This window comes from Capsicum annuum, chromosome 5 (genome assembly GCF_002878395.1).
Source record: "Capsicum annuum cultivar UCD-10X-F1 chromosome 5, UCD10Xv1.1, whole genome shotgun sequence".
Lineage (NCBI taxonomy): Eukaryota > Viridiplantae > Streptophyta > Magnoliopsida > Solanales > Solanaceae > Capsicum > Capsicum annuum.
In genome coordinates, this window is record NC_061115.1 from 30,420,020 (window position 1) to 30,433,014 (window position 12,995).

At 36.0% G+C, this 12,995-nt stretch overlaps 1 protein-coding gene and 1 long non-coding RNA gene across 2 annotated transcripts; one reads left to right on the top strand and one right to left on the bottom strand.

Moving 5' to 3' along the window:
- Nucleotides 1–4,149: 4,149 nt before the first annotated feature.
- Nucleotides 4,150–4,521, top strand: LOC124898464. The gene has a single exon (XM_047412110.1). It carries the CDS (start codon nt 4,150–4,152, stop codon nt 4,519–4,521), a length of 372 nt encoding a protein of 123 aa, XP_047268066.1.
- A 6,522-nt stretch (nt 4,522–11,043) lies between these two features.
- On the bottom strand, nt 11,044–11,681 carry LOC124898742. The gene is made up of 2 exons (XR_007055503.1): nt 11,384–11,681; nt 11,044–11,310 (listed from the first exon to the last, which is right to left on the bottom strand). It is a non-coding gene; the product is annotated as an uncharacterized LOC124898742 (long non-coding RNA).
- Nucleotides 11,682–12,995: the final 1,314 nt, after the last annotated feature.

Consider the following 12,995-nt stretch of genomic DNA (forward strand, 5'->3'; position numbering starts at 1 on the left):
CAAGCACAGATTGCAGCAATGCAGAATAATATGACTACTCAGCTTAACAACTTGAAGTTAGGTGCAACACAACCAGTTGCCACAGTAAATACAGTTCAATAGGAATATTCATGGTGTGAAGTTTATGGAAGTGAAGAGCATAAAACAGATGCATGTTCTGTTAATCCAGATTCAGTCAACTATGTGGGGAATGCAAACCGCCAGGTTCAATAGAATTTTGGCAGTACGTATAATCCAAATTGGAGGAACCACCCTAATTTCTCATGGGGTGGAAATCAGGCACAGAATACAAATCAGTATAAGGGACCAGTACAATCAAATCCATAATCAGTTCAGAATAATCAGGCGACTACTCATTATAGTAATGTGGAGGAGTTGATTAAATAGTTTATGGCTCAACAAGCATAGGTTGCGGTAGACATAAAGGATCAACAGGCACAGTTTGCAGCTGAGTTGAAGAGTCAACAATTGCTCACAAAAAATCTGGAGTTGCAGTTGGCTCAAATTGTAAGATCACAAAATAAAAGGCCACTAGGAGTATTGCCTAGCGATACTGAGGCTAATCCTAAACAGGTGAATGTAGTTATAACAAGGAGTGGACATAAAACTAAGGAGACGGTTCAGGAGTAGGATAATCCTGCAGTCATTGTTGACAGTTTGCGAGAGAATGCAGAAGTAGAAGTCAAGGAAAAAGAGGTAGGTGAAGAGATTTGTGTGGAGAAGAAGACTATCCCCTTACCCTTTCCTCAAAGGGCAAGGAAGCATCAAGAGGAATCCAGTTTTAAGAAGTTTCTAGATCTTCTGAAACAAGTTCAAGTAAACCTTCCTCTTGTTGACATTCTGCAGAGTGTGCCGAAAGATGCTAAATACTTGAAGGATATTATTGTACATAAGAATCGGTTGACTGAATATGCTACAGTTGCACTTACTCAAGAGTGCACATCTAAAATTCAAAATAAACTGCCCACGAAGTTGAAGGATCCAGGTAGTTTCACCTTGCAGATTACCCTTGGTCAGACTATTTGTGCACATGGATTGTGTGACTTGGGTGCTAGCATAAATCTCATGCCCACTTCATGATACTGGAAGATGGGTCTTGGGAGTCCCAAACCCACGACTATTGTGTTGCAGTTGGCAGATAGTTCACTTGTTAGACCAGATGGTATTATTGAAGATGTATTGGTGCAAGTGGGATCTTTAATCTTTCCGGTGGATTTTGTGATTCTTAACTTTGAGGCTGATCTAGTTGTTCCATTTATTTTGGGACGACCCTTCTTAGCAATAGGACAGTCACTTATTGATATGGTAGCTAGAAAATGACAATGCGAGCTCACGATAAAGTAGAGGTTTTTGATGTGTACAGAGCATTGAAACTACTAGCCATATATGAGGAGTTGTCTTCTATATCGATTGTTGATCTTGCTCTGGATTGGTAGCTGCTTTTGTCTGATGATCCATTAGAGCGAACTTTGATGGATTATGATCTGTATGAAGATGTGGAAGCATTGGAATTGGTCCAGGTTATAAATTTGGCTATAATCGAGACAAACAAAGTATTGATTGAGCCTTTGAATATACCAATTGGTCCACCACGCTCTTAACTTGGAGCTTAAGGTTCTTCCTCCTCACTTGCAATATTTTTTTCTTGGTGATCAAGATACCTTACCTGTTATTTTATCTATAGGATTATCAGATGTACAAGTAAAGAAAGCTGTAGCGGTTCTCAAGAGGAGAAGAAAGGCGATTGGCTGGCAGATGTCTGACATTTTAGGAATCAATCCAGCATTTTGCAAGCATAATATTTACATAGAAGAGGGGTACAGACCTAGAGTACAGCAACAACGAAGGTTGAATCCTGTGATGAAGGAAGTGATCAGGAAAGAAGTTATCAAGTGGTTAAATAGTGGTATTGTTTATCTAATTTCCGATAGCAAATGGGTGAGTTCGGTGCACTGTGTACCCAAGAAAGAAGGAATGGCAGTAGTGACCAATGATGATAATGAGTTATTTCCCATATATACAGTGACCGGTTGGAGAATATGTATAGATTATCAGATGTTGAATAAAGCAACTCGTAAAGATCACTATTCATTTCCCTTCATTGATCAAATGCTGGATAGATTGGCGGGGCAAGAGTATTATTGTTTTCTGGATGGGTACTCTGTCTACAATCAGATAAGCATAGCATCGGAAGACTAAGAGAAGACCACGGTCACTTGTCCATACGGTACATATGCGTTCAGACGCATGCCCTTCGGCTTATGTAATGCACCTGCTATATTTTAGAGGTGTGTGATGACGATATTTTTAGACATGGTGGAAGAATTTGTGGAGGTATTCATGGATGATTTCTCTGTGTATGGTAATTCATTTAAAAAGTTTTTGCAAAATCTCGACAAAGTTCTAGCTCGATGCGAAGAAACAAACTTGATGTTGAATTCAAAAAAGTGCCATTTTATGGTTGAGGAAAGAATTTTCTTAGGCCACAAAGTGTCATGCAAAGGTATGGAAGTGGACAAAGCAAAGGTGGAAGTGATTGAAAAGTTTCCTCATCCAGTCACAGCCAAGGGAGTGCGGAGTTTTTTGGGACATGCTGGGTTCTATAGACAATTCATTCAAGATTTCTCAAAGATTGCAAGTCCCATGTACAAAATATTAGAAAAAGAAGCCAAGTTCGAGTTCGCGGCTAATTTCCATGAAGCTTTTGAAAAGCTTAAGAAGAAGTTGACGGAAGCACCTATTTTGATCACACCAGATTGGGAGTTACCTTTTGAGCTGATGTGTGACGCTAGTGACATTACAGTGGGAGCAGTGTTAGGTCAGAGAAAAGAGAAGGTATTTTGATCGATCTACTATGGTAGCAAGGTGCTGAATGATGCTCAAGTTAACTACACAGTTACAGAGAAAGACATATTGGATGTGGTATATGCATTCAACAAGTTTCGATCTTACTTAGTTGGTACCAAGGTCATTGTTCATACAGACCATGCTTCCGTTAAGTATCTTGTGAACAAAAAGGATGCAAATCCACGACTAATTAGGTGGATTCTTCTACTTCAAGAATTTGATCTTGAGGTGCGAGATAGAAAGAGAGCTGAAAATCAAGTTGCTGATCATTTGTCATGGCTGGAAAATCGAGACCATATTGTGGATGACTTTCTGAGTATTAAGGAAGATTTTTCTGCTGAGAAGTTATTGTCATTAGATGCAGTTGTGTTCCCATGGTATGCTAACATTGTGAACTTGATAGCTTGTGAGGTGTACCCTCCCGAAATCACCATACAACAAAGAAAGAAATTACTCCATGATTATCGTGCTTACATTTGGGATGAACAGTACCTTTTCAAGCAGGGTCCAGATGGAGTGATTTGTAGGTATATTTCAGAGGCTGAATTCTCAAAGGTTTTACAAGATTGCCACTCATCTCCATATGGTGGACATTATGGGGGTGAGAGGACTGCAAGAAAAGTGTTGCAATCAGGTTTTTTCTGGATGACTCTATTTAGAGATGCAGTGGCTTTTGTAAAGAATTATGATCAATGTCAAAGGTTGGGTACTATATCTAGGCTTCATGAGATGCCCCTCAATAATATTGTAGAAGTAGAAGTCTTTGATGTTTGGGGGATCGATTTCATGGTCCCATTCCCACCTTCGAAAGGTAATCTATACATTATTATAGCGGTTTAATATGTCTCTAAATCGGTGAAAGCTATGGCGAGTCCGACTAATGATGCAAGAGTGGTGCTGAAGTTTTTGAAGAACATATTTTCCAGATTTGGTACGCCAAGAGCAATAATTAGTGATGGAGGTACGCACTTTATCAATACCTGGTTCAAAAATCTTCTTGCTAAGTATGGTGTTAGGCACAAGGTTGACACTGTGTACCATCCTCAAACGAGTGAACAAGTAGAGGTATCCAATCGGGAGATTAAGCAAATACTTCAGAAAACCGTGAATGGTCAGAGAAAAGGTTAGGCGGAGAAGCTAGATGATACATTTTGGGCATATAGAACAGCGTACAAGACGCCTATTGGGACATCTCTATATCGCTTGGTGTATGGTAAGGTGTGTCATCTTTCAGTAGAGTTGGAACACTAAGCATATTGGGAACACCAAGCATATTGGGAGGTGAAGAAGCTGAACTTTGAGATGACTGTTGCGGGGGAAAGAAGGTTATTGCAACTGAATAAGCTTGAGGAGTTTAGACTCCACGCCTATGAAAATACCAAGCTTTACAAGGAAAAGACCAAAAGATGGCATGACAAGCAAATTCAAGTTAGGGAATTTGAACCTGGACAACTTGTGTTGTTGTTTAATTCACGGCTTAAGTTGTTTCCGGGTAAATTACGAATGAAGTGGTCTAGACCTTTTGAAGTGGAGCGTATGACACCCCATGGAGCTGTGGAGTTATGGAATAAAGAGAAGACAGAGAAGTTCCTTGTGAATAGACAGCGTGTAAAGCATTATTGGGCAGATCATCCGGATAAGCACAAGGAATCCATCACTTTTGCTGATGAATGACGATGAGCTAAGTCGTGCCACAACGTAAAATAAGGCGCTATGTTGGAGGCAACCCGCACATGTATTGTAATAGGTAGTTTATTTTTTAGATTGTAAAATCAAAACGAAAAGAAAAATACAAAAAGATGAGTTGTGCCACGACCAAAACTAAGGTGCTGAGTGGAAGGCAACCCACTTTTACTTACAATTTTTGTTGTTTTTGTTTAAGATTGCAGGGAATTTCAAAGTGAAAATGAGGATATTGCTACAATTGAGGAAAGCAATCAGGTTTGCAAAATAATATGTTTAAGTGGGAATTTTCTCAGGTAAGAAAAAAATGAAAATTACAAAAGAAAATCTAATTTTGAAGAATGGCACAACGCGGAACTGGGTATTTTGAGAATTGTCAAATTCCAGGAAGGATCTGCGATTTCCATCGCGATGCGAAGAAGGGTAATTTGACAATTGTCAAATTCCACTAGCCTGTCGCGATTTTCAGCGCGATGCGTAACTTGGAAAATTGACAATTGTCAATTTACAATGTCTTAACGTGAAAGTTAGCGCATCGCGGTAGGTAGTTAAATGGCAATTGGCATTTTCCAGTAGGTCTACACGATACTACCGCATCGTGGAGGGGGTTAAATCGAAAATAAATTTTGAATTTAAGCTAACCCGACCCGACCCTCCATAAATATCCCCTCAAAACCCTAAACCCTCTTATTTCCCCCTCAAGCGCCGGATTCTCAACCTTTCTCCTAAAACCTTCTAAAATTTTCCCAAATTCTCATCCCTTTTTCAACCTTTAAGGAATAATGGAACCACAACCAAGCAAGGGGAAGGCAAAGGCAATTAGTGGAGTAGTTGATCCTTCACCTAAACATCCGACTATTAGTGGAGTAGGACACTAAGGGCAAGCTTATGGTTTTTTTACTAGCATGTACGAATTCTTTGTTGAGAGCGAGTGATTTGATGTTGATACTCTTCTATTTTTGCATAGATATCAGTGTGAGTTAATATGGGGAAATTTTCTTGAGTGGGGATGTAGGCAGATGAAAGCCGGGTTACTTATTGAGTTTCTTTGATTGAGTTTGCCGACATGTTAGAAATTCATTATTGAGACAAAAAAAAATTGTACTAAATTGTCTCATATTGCTAAAAATTATTTTGACAAGATGATGTAAGAATACACTAGTACAAAGTGTAAGTACCCATTGCAACATAACTTTGAGATTGTGATGTAAAGAGGAAGTAATAATGTTTTTGAATTCATATGTTCAAGGACGAATAAGGTTTTAAGTGTGGGGTGGTGATCTTGGGCATATTTGTATGCTCAAAGCACCAATATGAACCAAGATTTAGACTTAGTTCAAGAACTTTTGTATGAATTCTTAAGTATAATTCAGCCTTTATTCTGTTTCGTGCCTAATGGATATGATTAGTACTTTCAGGTAAAAAATCATTGAAGAATTGTGTGCATTTGGATACAACGATGATATGGAAGGATTGAAGGAATGCAAGGGAGTGAAATAAAGCTAAAATACAGAAGCTAGAAAGTAGGAATCCTCATTTGAAGACACACCGCGTCGCGCTGACCAACAAAATAGCAATGGTCAAATTCCAGTGAAGGTCCGCAAAACCACCGCGTCCCAGAGCAGTTCCACTTATCATATTTTGCGACCTGAAAGTTTAGCACGTTGGAGGATGAACATTTCACAATTGACCCAATCCAGTGGCTCACCGAGATAGTGGTGCGTTGCGGTGAGGGTACATTTTACAATTGTCAAGGAATAATTGAGCTCCACGATTTTCTAGATTTTAATGAAAAATAGCAATTGAAGGCATGGAGCGACGCACCGGGAGGAAGAATCGGGAATATTTTAAGTGTTTTGTCCCATCTATAAAAGGAAAAATCCAAGATAATTTTGGGGACATTTGGTGAAGCATAGGAGCGGCGGAAAAGCAGAAATTTCTCTCTTTTAGGGTTCTAAAACATTTTTTTTAAATTTCTTTACTGGAAGACTTATTGGGGGTATGATGTATTACTTATTTTGGATGATGAATTCAAACATGAGTAGCTAAACACCCTATTTCTGGGGTTGAGGCTAAGAAGATGATTACTCTTTAATATTCCTATTCATAGTTTCTTTTTGGATTATCATCTTGGGTTGTTCTTAATTTCTTGAGCTTACTATTTTAATAATTGACCATCATTAGAATAAATCTATATTTCTATATGCATCCGGGAGGAGAATCATAGGATAGAACGAAGAAATCAGGGAGCAAGGTTCTTATTCTTTTATGAAATAAAGGATTTGAATTAGCATCTAGGATAGGGATATACCTAGAAGCCTTGCTTGGTTCACTTGCAAGAAGACAACATAAATCTAGAAGAATTGTTGTATCTCTGCGGGAGTTGTAGCTACAACATTCAATAGATAAAAGATTTGAGGTCGGAAGACCAAGATCATTGCATAAACCTTGCGAATCATCAACCCGATAACCAATTAGAATGTGATAAGAATAGAGAATTGTATGATTGTTCGAAATACCTCAACACTGGAATCATCTTCATTATTGATTACAACGGTTGCTTTCTTTGCTTTAGTCGTTACTAATTATTTCTTGTTTAGTAATTTATATTTCATTTATAGAATTAAAACCATCTTGATACCCTTAAGCACTTAATACCCAATTGTCTTAAACTAAAGATTAAATAAATTTCTAGTTTATTGATCCTCGTGGGAACGATATCTAACTGTCTAAGTCATTATATGACTTGCACGATCGCGTACACTTGCGTGTGCATAGAGACACAACATTATGGGAAGATTTGGAGCAAGTTGCCTCTAATACTAGTAATCCATGGCTTGTTGGGGGTGATTTTAATGTTATTTTGGATGATTCTGAAAAACTTAGAGGTCTTCCGGTGACACAACAGGAGACTCTTGATTTTGCTCAATGTATGAATAATTGTGTATTGAACGAATTAAGATTCACACGAAGCAGATTCACTTGGTGGAATGGAATAATTCAAGAGGATTGCATTTTTAAGAGGTTAGATAGGTAATTATGAACTTTTACAGGCTATGCCTAATTGTGAAGTGAATCATCTTATCAGGCAAGGTTCTGATCATGCACCACTTCATGTCATTGGAAATACTGTACAGGTACATGTCAAAAAAAAAAATTTAGGTTCTTGAACTTGTGGACCAAGCATAAATATTTTCAGGGAATAGTGCAACAAACTTAGAGTGAAAATTTTCAAGGGTCGCCTTTCCAAATAGTGCATGAGAAATTGAAAAAGAAGAAATCAGTATTTGTTGTCTAGAGTAGGGAGACTTTTGGGGGTATTTTCCAAAAGGTAGAAACTTTGGAGGATGTAATAAAATCAAAGGAAGCATAATTTGAGATACAACCAACTGCAGAAAATAGAGAGAAGTTGAGTAAAGCAGAGGCAGATTTAAAAAGATTGAGGAAAATAAAGAAAGAGTTTTGGAAACAAAAGACAGGGATAAAGTGGTTTACTGATGGGGATAGAAATACTAAATTCTTTCATTCTTATGTGAAAGGTAGAAGGAGAAGGCTGCAAGTTACAGAAATCCAGACAAGACAGGAGGATATTATCATATCACCACAGAACATTGGGGATGAGGCCATACAGGTCTTCATGGAGCAATTTAAAAAGAACTACGTGACTAATAAATATGAGATGATAGGGTGTATTAACAAAAGTATTATAGATGAGAAAAACAATAGAATGGAAAGCTTACCAAACATAGAGGAAATTAAGAAGGTTGTTTTTTCTTTAAATGGGGAAAGTGCGGGAGGAAAAGATGGTTTTTTAGGGAATTTTTTTCAGTCTTGCTAGAATACAGTGGGGGAGTATATTACAAATATGGTTAAGGCATTTTTTTATGGAAGTGAGTTACCAAGGTACATCACTCACACAAATCTAGTTCTGATTCCAGAGAAAGAAGTAGTGAGTACTTCTGGTGATCTCAGACCTATCAGTCTTGACACTTTTGTTAATAAAATCATATCCAAATTGATTCATATGAGAATTGTGGAGGTGCTTCCTAATATTATTTCTAGTAATCAGGCTGTTTTTGTTAAGAGAAGAAGCATAAAAAAAAATGTTTTGCTAGCTCAAGAGATTATTAGGGATATAAATAGAAAGAATAAACTACACAATGTGGTGGTAAGATTGGGTATGGCAAAGGCTTATGATAGAGTTTTCTGAAAGTACTTGGTAGAGATATTGAGAAAATTTGATTTTTCTGAAAGGATAATTGACATGGTAGTCAGAATTATTAGTAATAATTGGAATTCAGTGCTTTTGAATGGCCAGTCCTATGGTTTCTTTTAGTCCTCAGGAGGGTTAAAGCAAGGGGATACTCTATCACTTATGTTGTTTATTATTTTAGCTGAAGTGTTAGCAAGAAGTCTAAATGGCTTGTTTGAGGATCCATATTTTATAGGATATGGAATGCCTAAGTGGAGTCCTGATATTAACCATTTATCATATGCAAATGACACTATTCTCTTTTGCTCTGGACATGCAACATTAATGAAGAAAATGATGGCAGGTTTGAGAAGATATGAATTTACCTCAGGTCAAATGATTAATCTTGATAAAAGTTTTTTTTATTTGCATGATAAGACTCCAATAAATATGGCCAACAATATGAAGAGAATAACTAAGATAAATCAAGGTAAGTTTCCTTTCACTTACTTGGGTTGTCCTATTTTCTATGGTAGAAAGAATAAGGCACATTATGAGGAGTTAATGAAGAAGGTGATGAAGAGGTTAAATTCTTGACAAAATAGACTTTTGTCTTATGGGGGAAGGTGCACTCTTATTGCACATATGTTGCAGTCTATGCCCATGTATATTTTATCTACTATGAACCCTCCTGTAAGTGTAATTAATCAATTACACAAGATTTTTGCCAAGTTTTTTTTGACGTAATGCTACTAGATAAAAAACTAAGCATTGGGAGTCTTGGGATCTAATGTGTTATCCAAAAATGAGGGGGGTTTGAATTTTAGATCTTTACATGTGATATGTCCAAGGCACTTTACAAAAATGTGGTGGAATTTTAGAACTTTCACATCTTCTATGTGGAGTTCATTTATGTGGAATAAATACTGCATAAAGTTCCAGCCTTTACTGACTAAGGGAATTGAAGAATCACATGTTTGGAGGAAAATAATTGCTATAAGAGAAGAGGTTGATCATCTCATTTGGTGGCAGGTTACAGTTGGGAACTCAAATTTTTGGTATGATAATTAGACCAACCATGGTGCTTTATATTATGTGGAAGGAGAGATTTTTCAAGATGAAGAAATAGAGGTGAAGCCCTTTATCAGAAATGGAGAGTGGGATAGGCAAAGGTTATTATCAATGTTATCGGAATAGATGGTGGAGCTAATTCTTTAGATAGTAAAGCCTAAGGTTGAAGGGTATCATAATGATAGACCATGGTGGATGGGAAATACAAATGATCAATTTTTGGTGAAATCTACCTGGGAGATAATCAAGAAAAAAAAAAGAGAAAAGAAGAGATTTTGATTATATTTGAAATAAAGGTCTACCTTTCAAATATAATTTCTTCTTATGGAGAGTATGGCTTAGATGGATCCCTACGGATGATAATTTGATAAAAATGAGGATTTATTTGGTATCAAGATGCTAGTATTGTGAGGACAAAAAGGAGGAAATTATGTCACATATTTTAATAACAGCTCCCATAGCTTTAAAGTTGTGAAGGCAGTTTGCTTATTTTGCAAGGACCAGGGTGGACAATGTACAACTTCAACAGATGATTGTGTCATGGTGGACAAAGGAATCAACACTAAAACTCAACAGCATCTGTAAAGCCGTACCATCCATAATCATGTAGACCTTATGGAAAAGGAGAAATTCTCTTTAAAATGGAGGGTTCATTTCTTGTAAGGAGATGATAATACAGATACAAAAAGTGATAAAGAAACTGACCAAGAATCTTTATCCTTGGATAAAACTCTAGAACTGGACATGGCCAGAGGTGATGGACACTATGAGCACATACAAACCACAACTTCATTATCATCAAGTGGTATGAAAAAAGCCTAAGCATTTACAACTAAAATACAATACGGATGGAGCATGTAGAGGAAATTCGGGGATGAGCTCATATGATTTTTACATCAGAGATGAAAGAGGAGACCTGGTATATGCAAGAGCTAAGGGATTGGGACTTGAAAAAAATACAGAAGATGAATCTATTGCTATTAAGGAAGCCATAGAATACTGCCATGACAAACTTTATACAAAGTTCATCATAGAGACAGATTCTCTAAGTCTTAAGCAAGCGATTCTAAGGTAATGGAAAATTCCTTGGGAACTTATTGGTGCCATTGAGGATATTAGGATTCTACTTCAGCAATTACAAGCTACTGTTGCTCATATACTTAGAGAAGGCAACTCAGTGGCTGACTCTTTGGCAAATGAAGTAATAGAGACACAAGACATGCAAGAATACCACTCATACCAACAGCTAACAGTGAAAACCAGGCGGCTTCTAAACATTGACAAGGATCAAATTCCACATATCAGGATCAGGACAAGGACAATAGTTTAGCAATAATCAACATAGTAGCATGCATATGTAAAAATCTAACAGAGTGCAACAGGTAGCAACAATAACAGAGGAAATTAAAGAGCAAAGAAAAAAGGGTTTAACAGTATGCCTGGAAGATCACCAAAAGGGAGGGATAGGGAGATGGTCCAGCATCTGGAAAGATGGTCTTTTGTGGACCCAAGACCACCTAACGAAAAACGAAAGGAAGATTTTAGTTTTGAAAACATAGAAGAAGATCTTACAAATGCAACATTTCTCACCTGAGAAGAGTGAAGCTGATATTAAGAATTCGACTAAGATTCACCATGGATTTAGCTTGAACACCACCCAAAGAAGAAGGGAACAGAGCTTCGAGTTCCAATGGCAGCAATCAGGGACCACTCTTGAAGATGACAATGTCAAGGAAAAGTGGAAAATGATGTGTATAGTTGTCTTTAAACTTATCTATATTAGACAAAAAGGAGTCTTTTCAGCTCCCTTGTCTTGTGGATCAGCTCTTGGATCCGATTGTGTGTAATTTTAAGCATTTAGGCCCTTTTAAATAAAAAGACCTTAAAGGCCACCAAAAAAAAAAAAACATCTTTTATACTAATAAAAATTATTTCAAGATCTAACAAAATAAAATTAAATTATTTTTTTAAAAGGAGCTCAACTTATTTAAGGTCAAAAGAATCAATTTGTGAATCATGAAAATAACGATCACTATTCAGTGTATATTTTTTAATTCTGTTTTGATTTACAATGAAAGAGGATATAGAGTATTAAAGTGATATGATAAGTTATTAAAATACATAAGTTAGGATTGTTTTTCTCTTTTTAAAGTAAAGAATAAATTTAGTTTGATAATTGAAGAAGAATTGTCATTTATCTTTTATTTTAATTTTCTTTTGAATTTTAATCATTATTATTTGAATTTCTGTGATATTTTTAGAAGCCCAACAACCACCTCATTAATGTGCCATTTCAGCATTATTAGCAATTAGTTTCTGTAATTACCATTGTGAAAGGCATTACGGAATTCCCAAAAAAATAAAAAAAATCCAAAACATTTGCAACTCTTGAATAGAAAATCCAAAGATACAACACCGATTCAAAATACGGTAATAACCTCTCTATTTCCTTTTCATAAACAAACTTTTATTTCTCATAAGTCACATCTCACTTTATGAGCATAAATGGCTATAAAAATATCTCACAATTGAGAGAGTTGGGTCGGTTTGATGGAGTGGGTAACATTAATTTAGAGATTAGATTTAATTGAGATAAAATAATGATCGAGTAAGCGCCATATAGGCGGTGTAGGATAATATAAGTGAGGATACGTGATTTAAGACTCAAGGCAAATATAAAATTAAAGTCGAATAACAATGACAAATTTATTTAAAAAGTGAGAAAAAATTATGACGAACGTAAATATGATCCTTTTATGAAAGTACACGGACAAATATAAACCTTTATTTCATATTAAAATTATATTTTCATTTTAAATTATATAATAGTGACGTTAACTTTCAAATACAAATCCTATTATTTTTTATATTTCATAATTATTGTCTTAGTACTTGTAATTTGTGTAGACTTTATACATGAAGATAGTATAAAACAAATAAAAATAAGAGAAAAAAAAAACTAGAGGAGCATTTTCGTATAGATTATATCAAAACAGAATTATTAAGGATCAAAATCCGATTAACCAAAAATCGATAACGAATATTTTATTGGTTGATTATCGATTTAACGTGTTTATAAATTGAAAATCAATAATACACAAAATCGAATCAAACCGATCAATACAAACCCCTAACTTATGCAAGTCCAAATTGGATAAATTAAAAAATACTTATATTTTTATTATTTTTTAGATCGCGCGAA

What these genes read in the sequence shown, in the direction of transcription:
- LOC124898464 (XM_047412110.1), top strand. Translation starts at nt 4,150, where the DNA reads ATGACTGTTGCGGGGGAAAGAAGGTTATTGCAACTGAATAAGCTTGAG.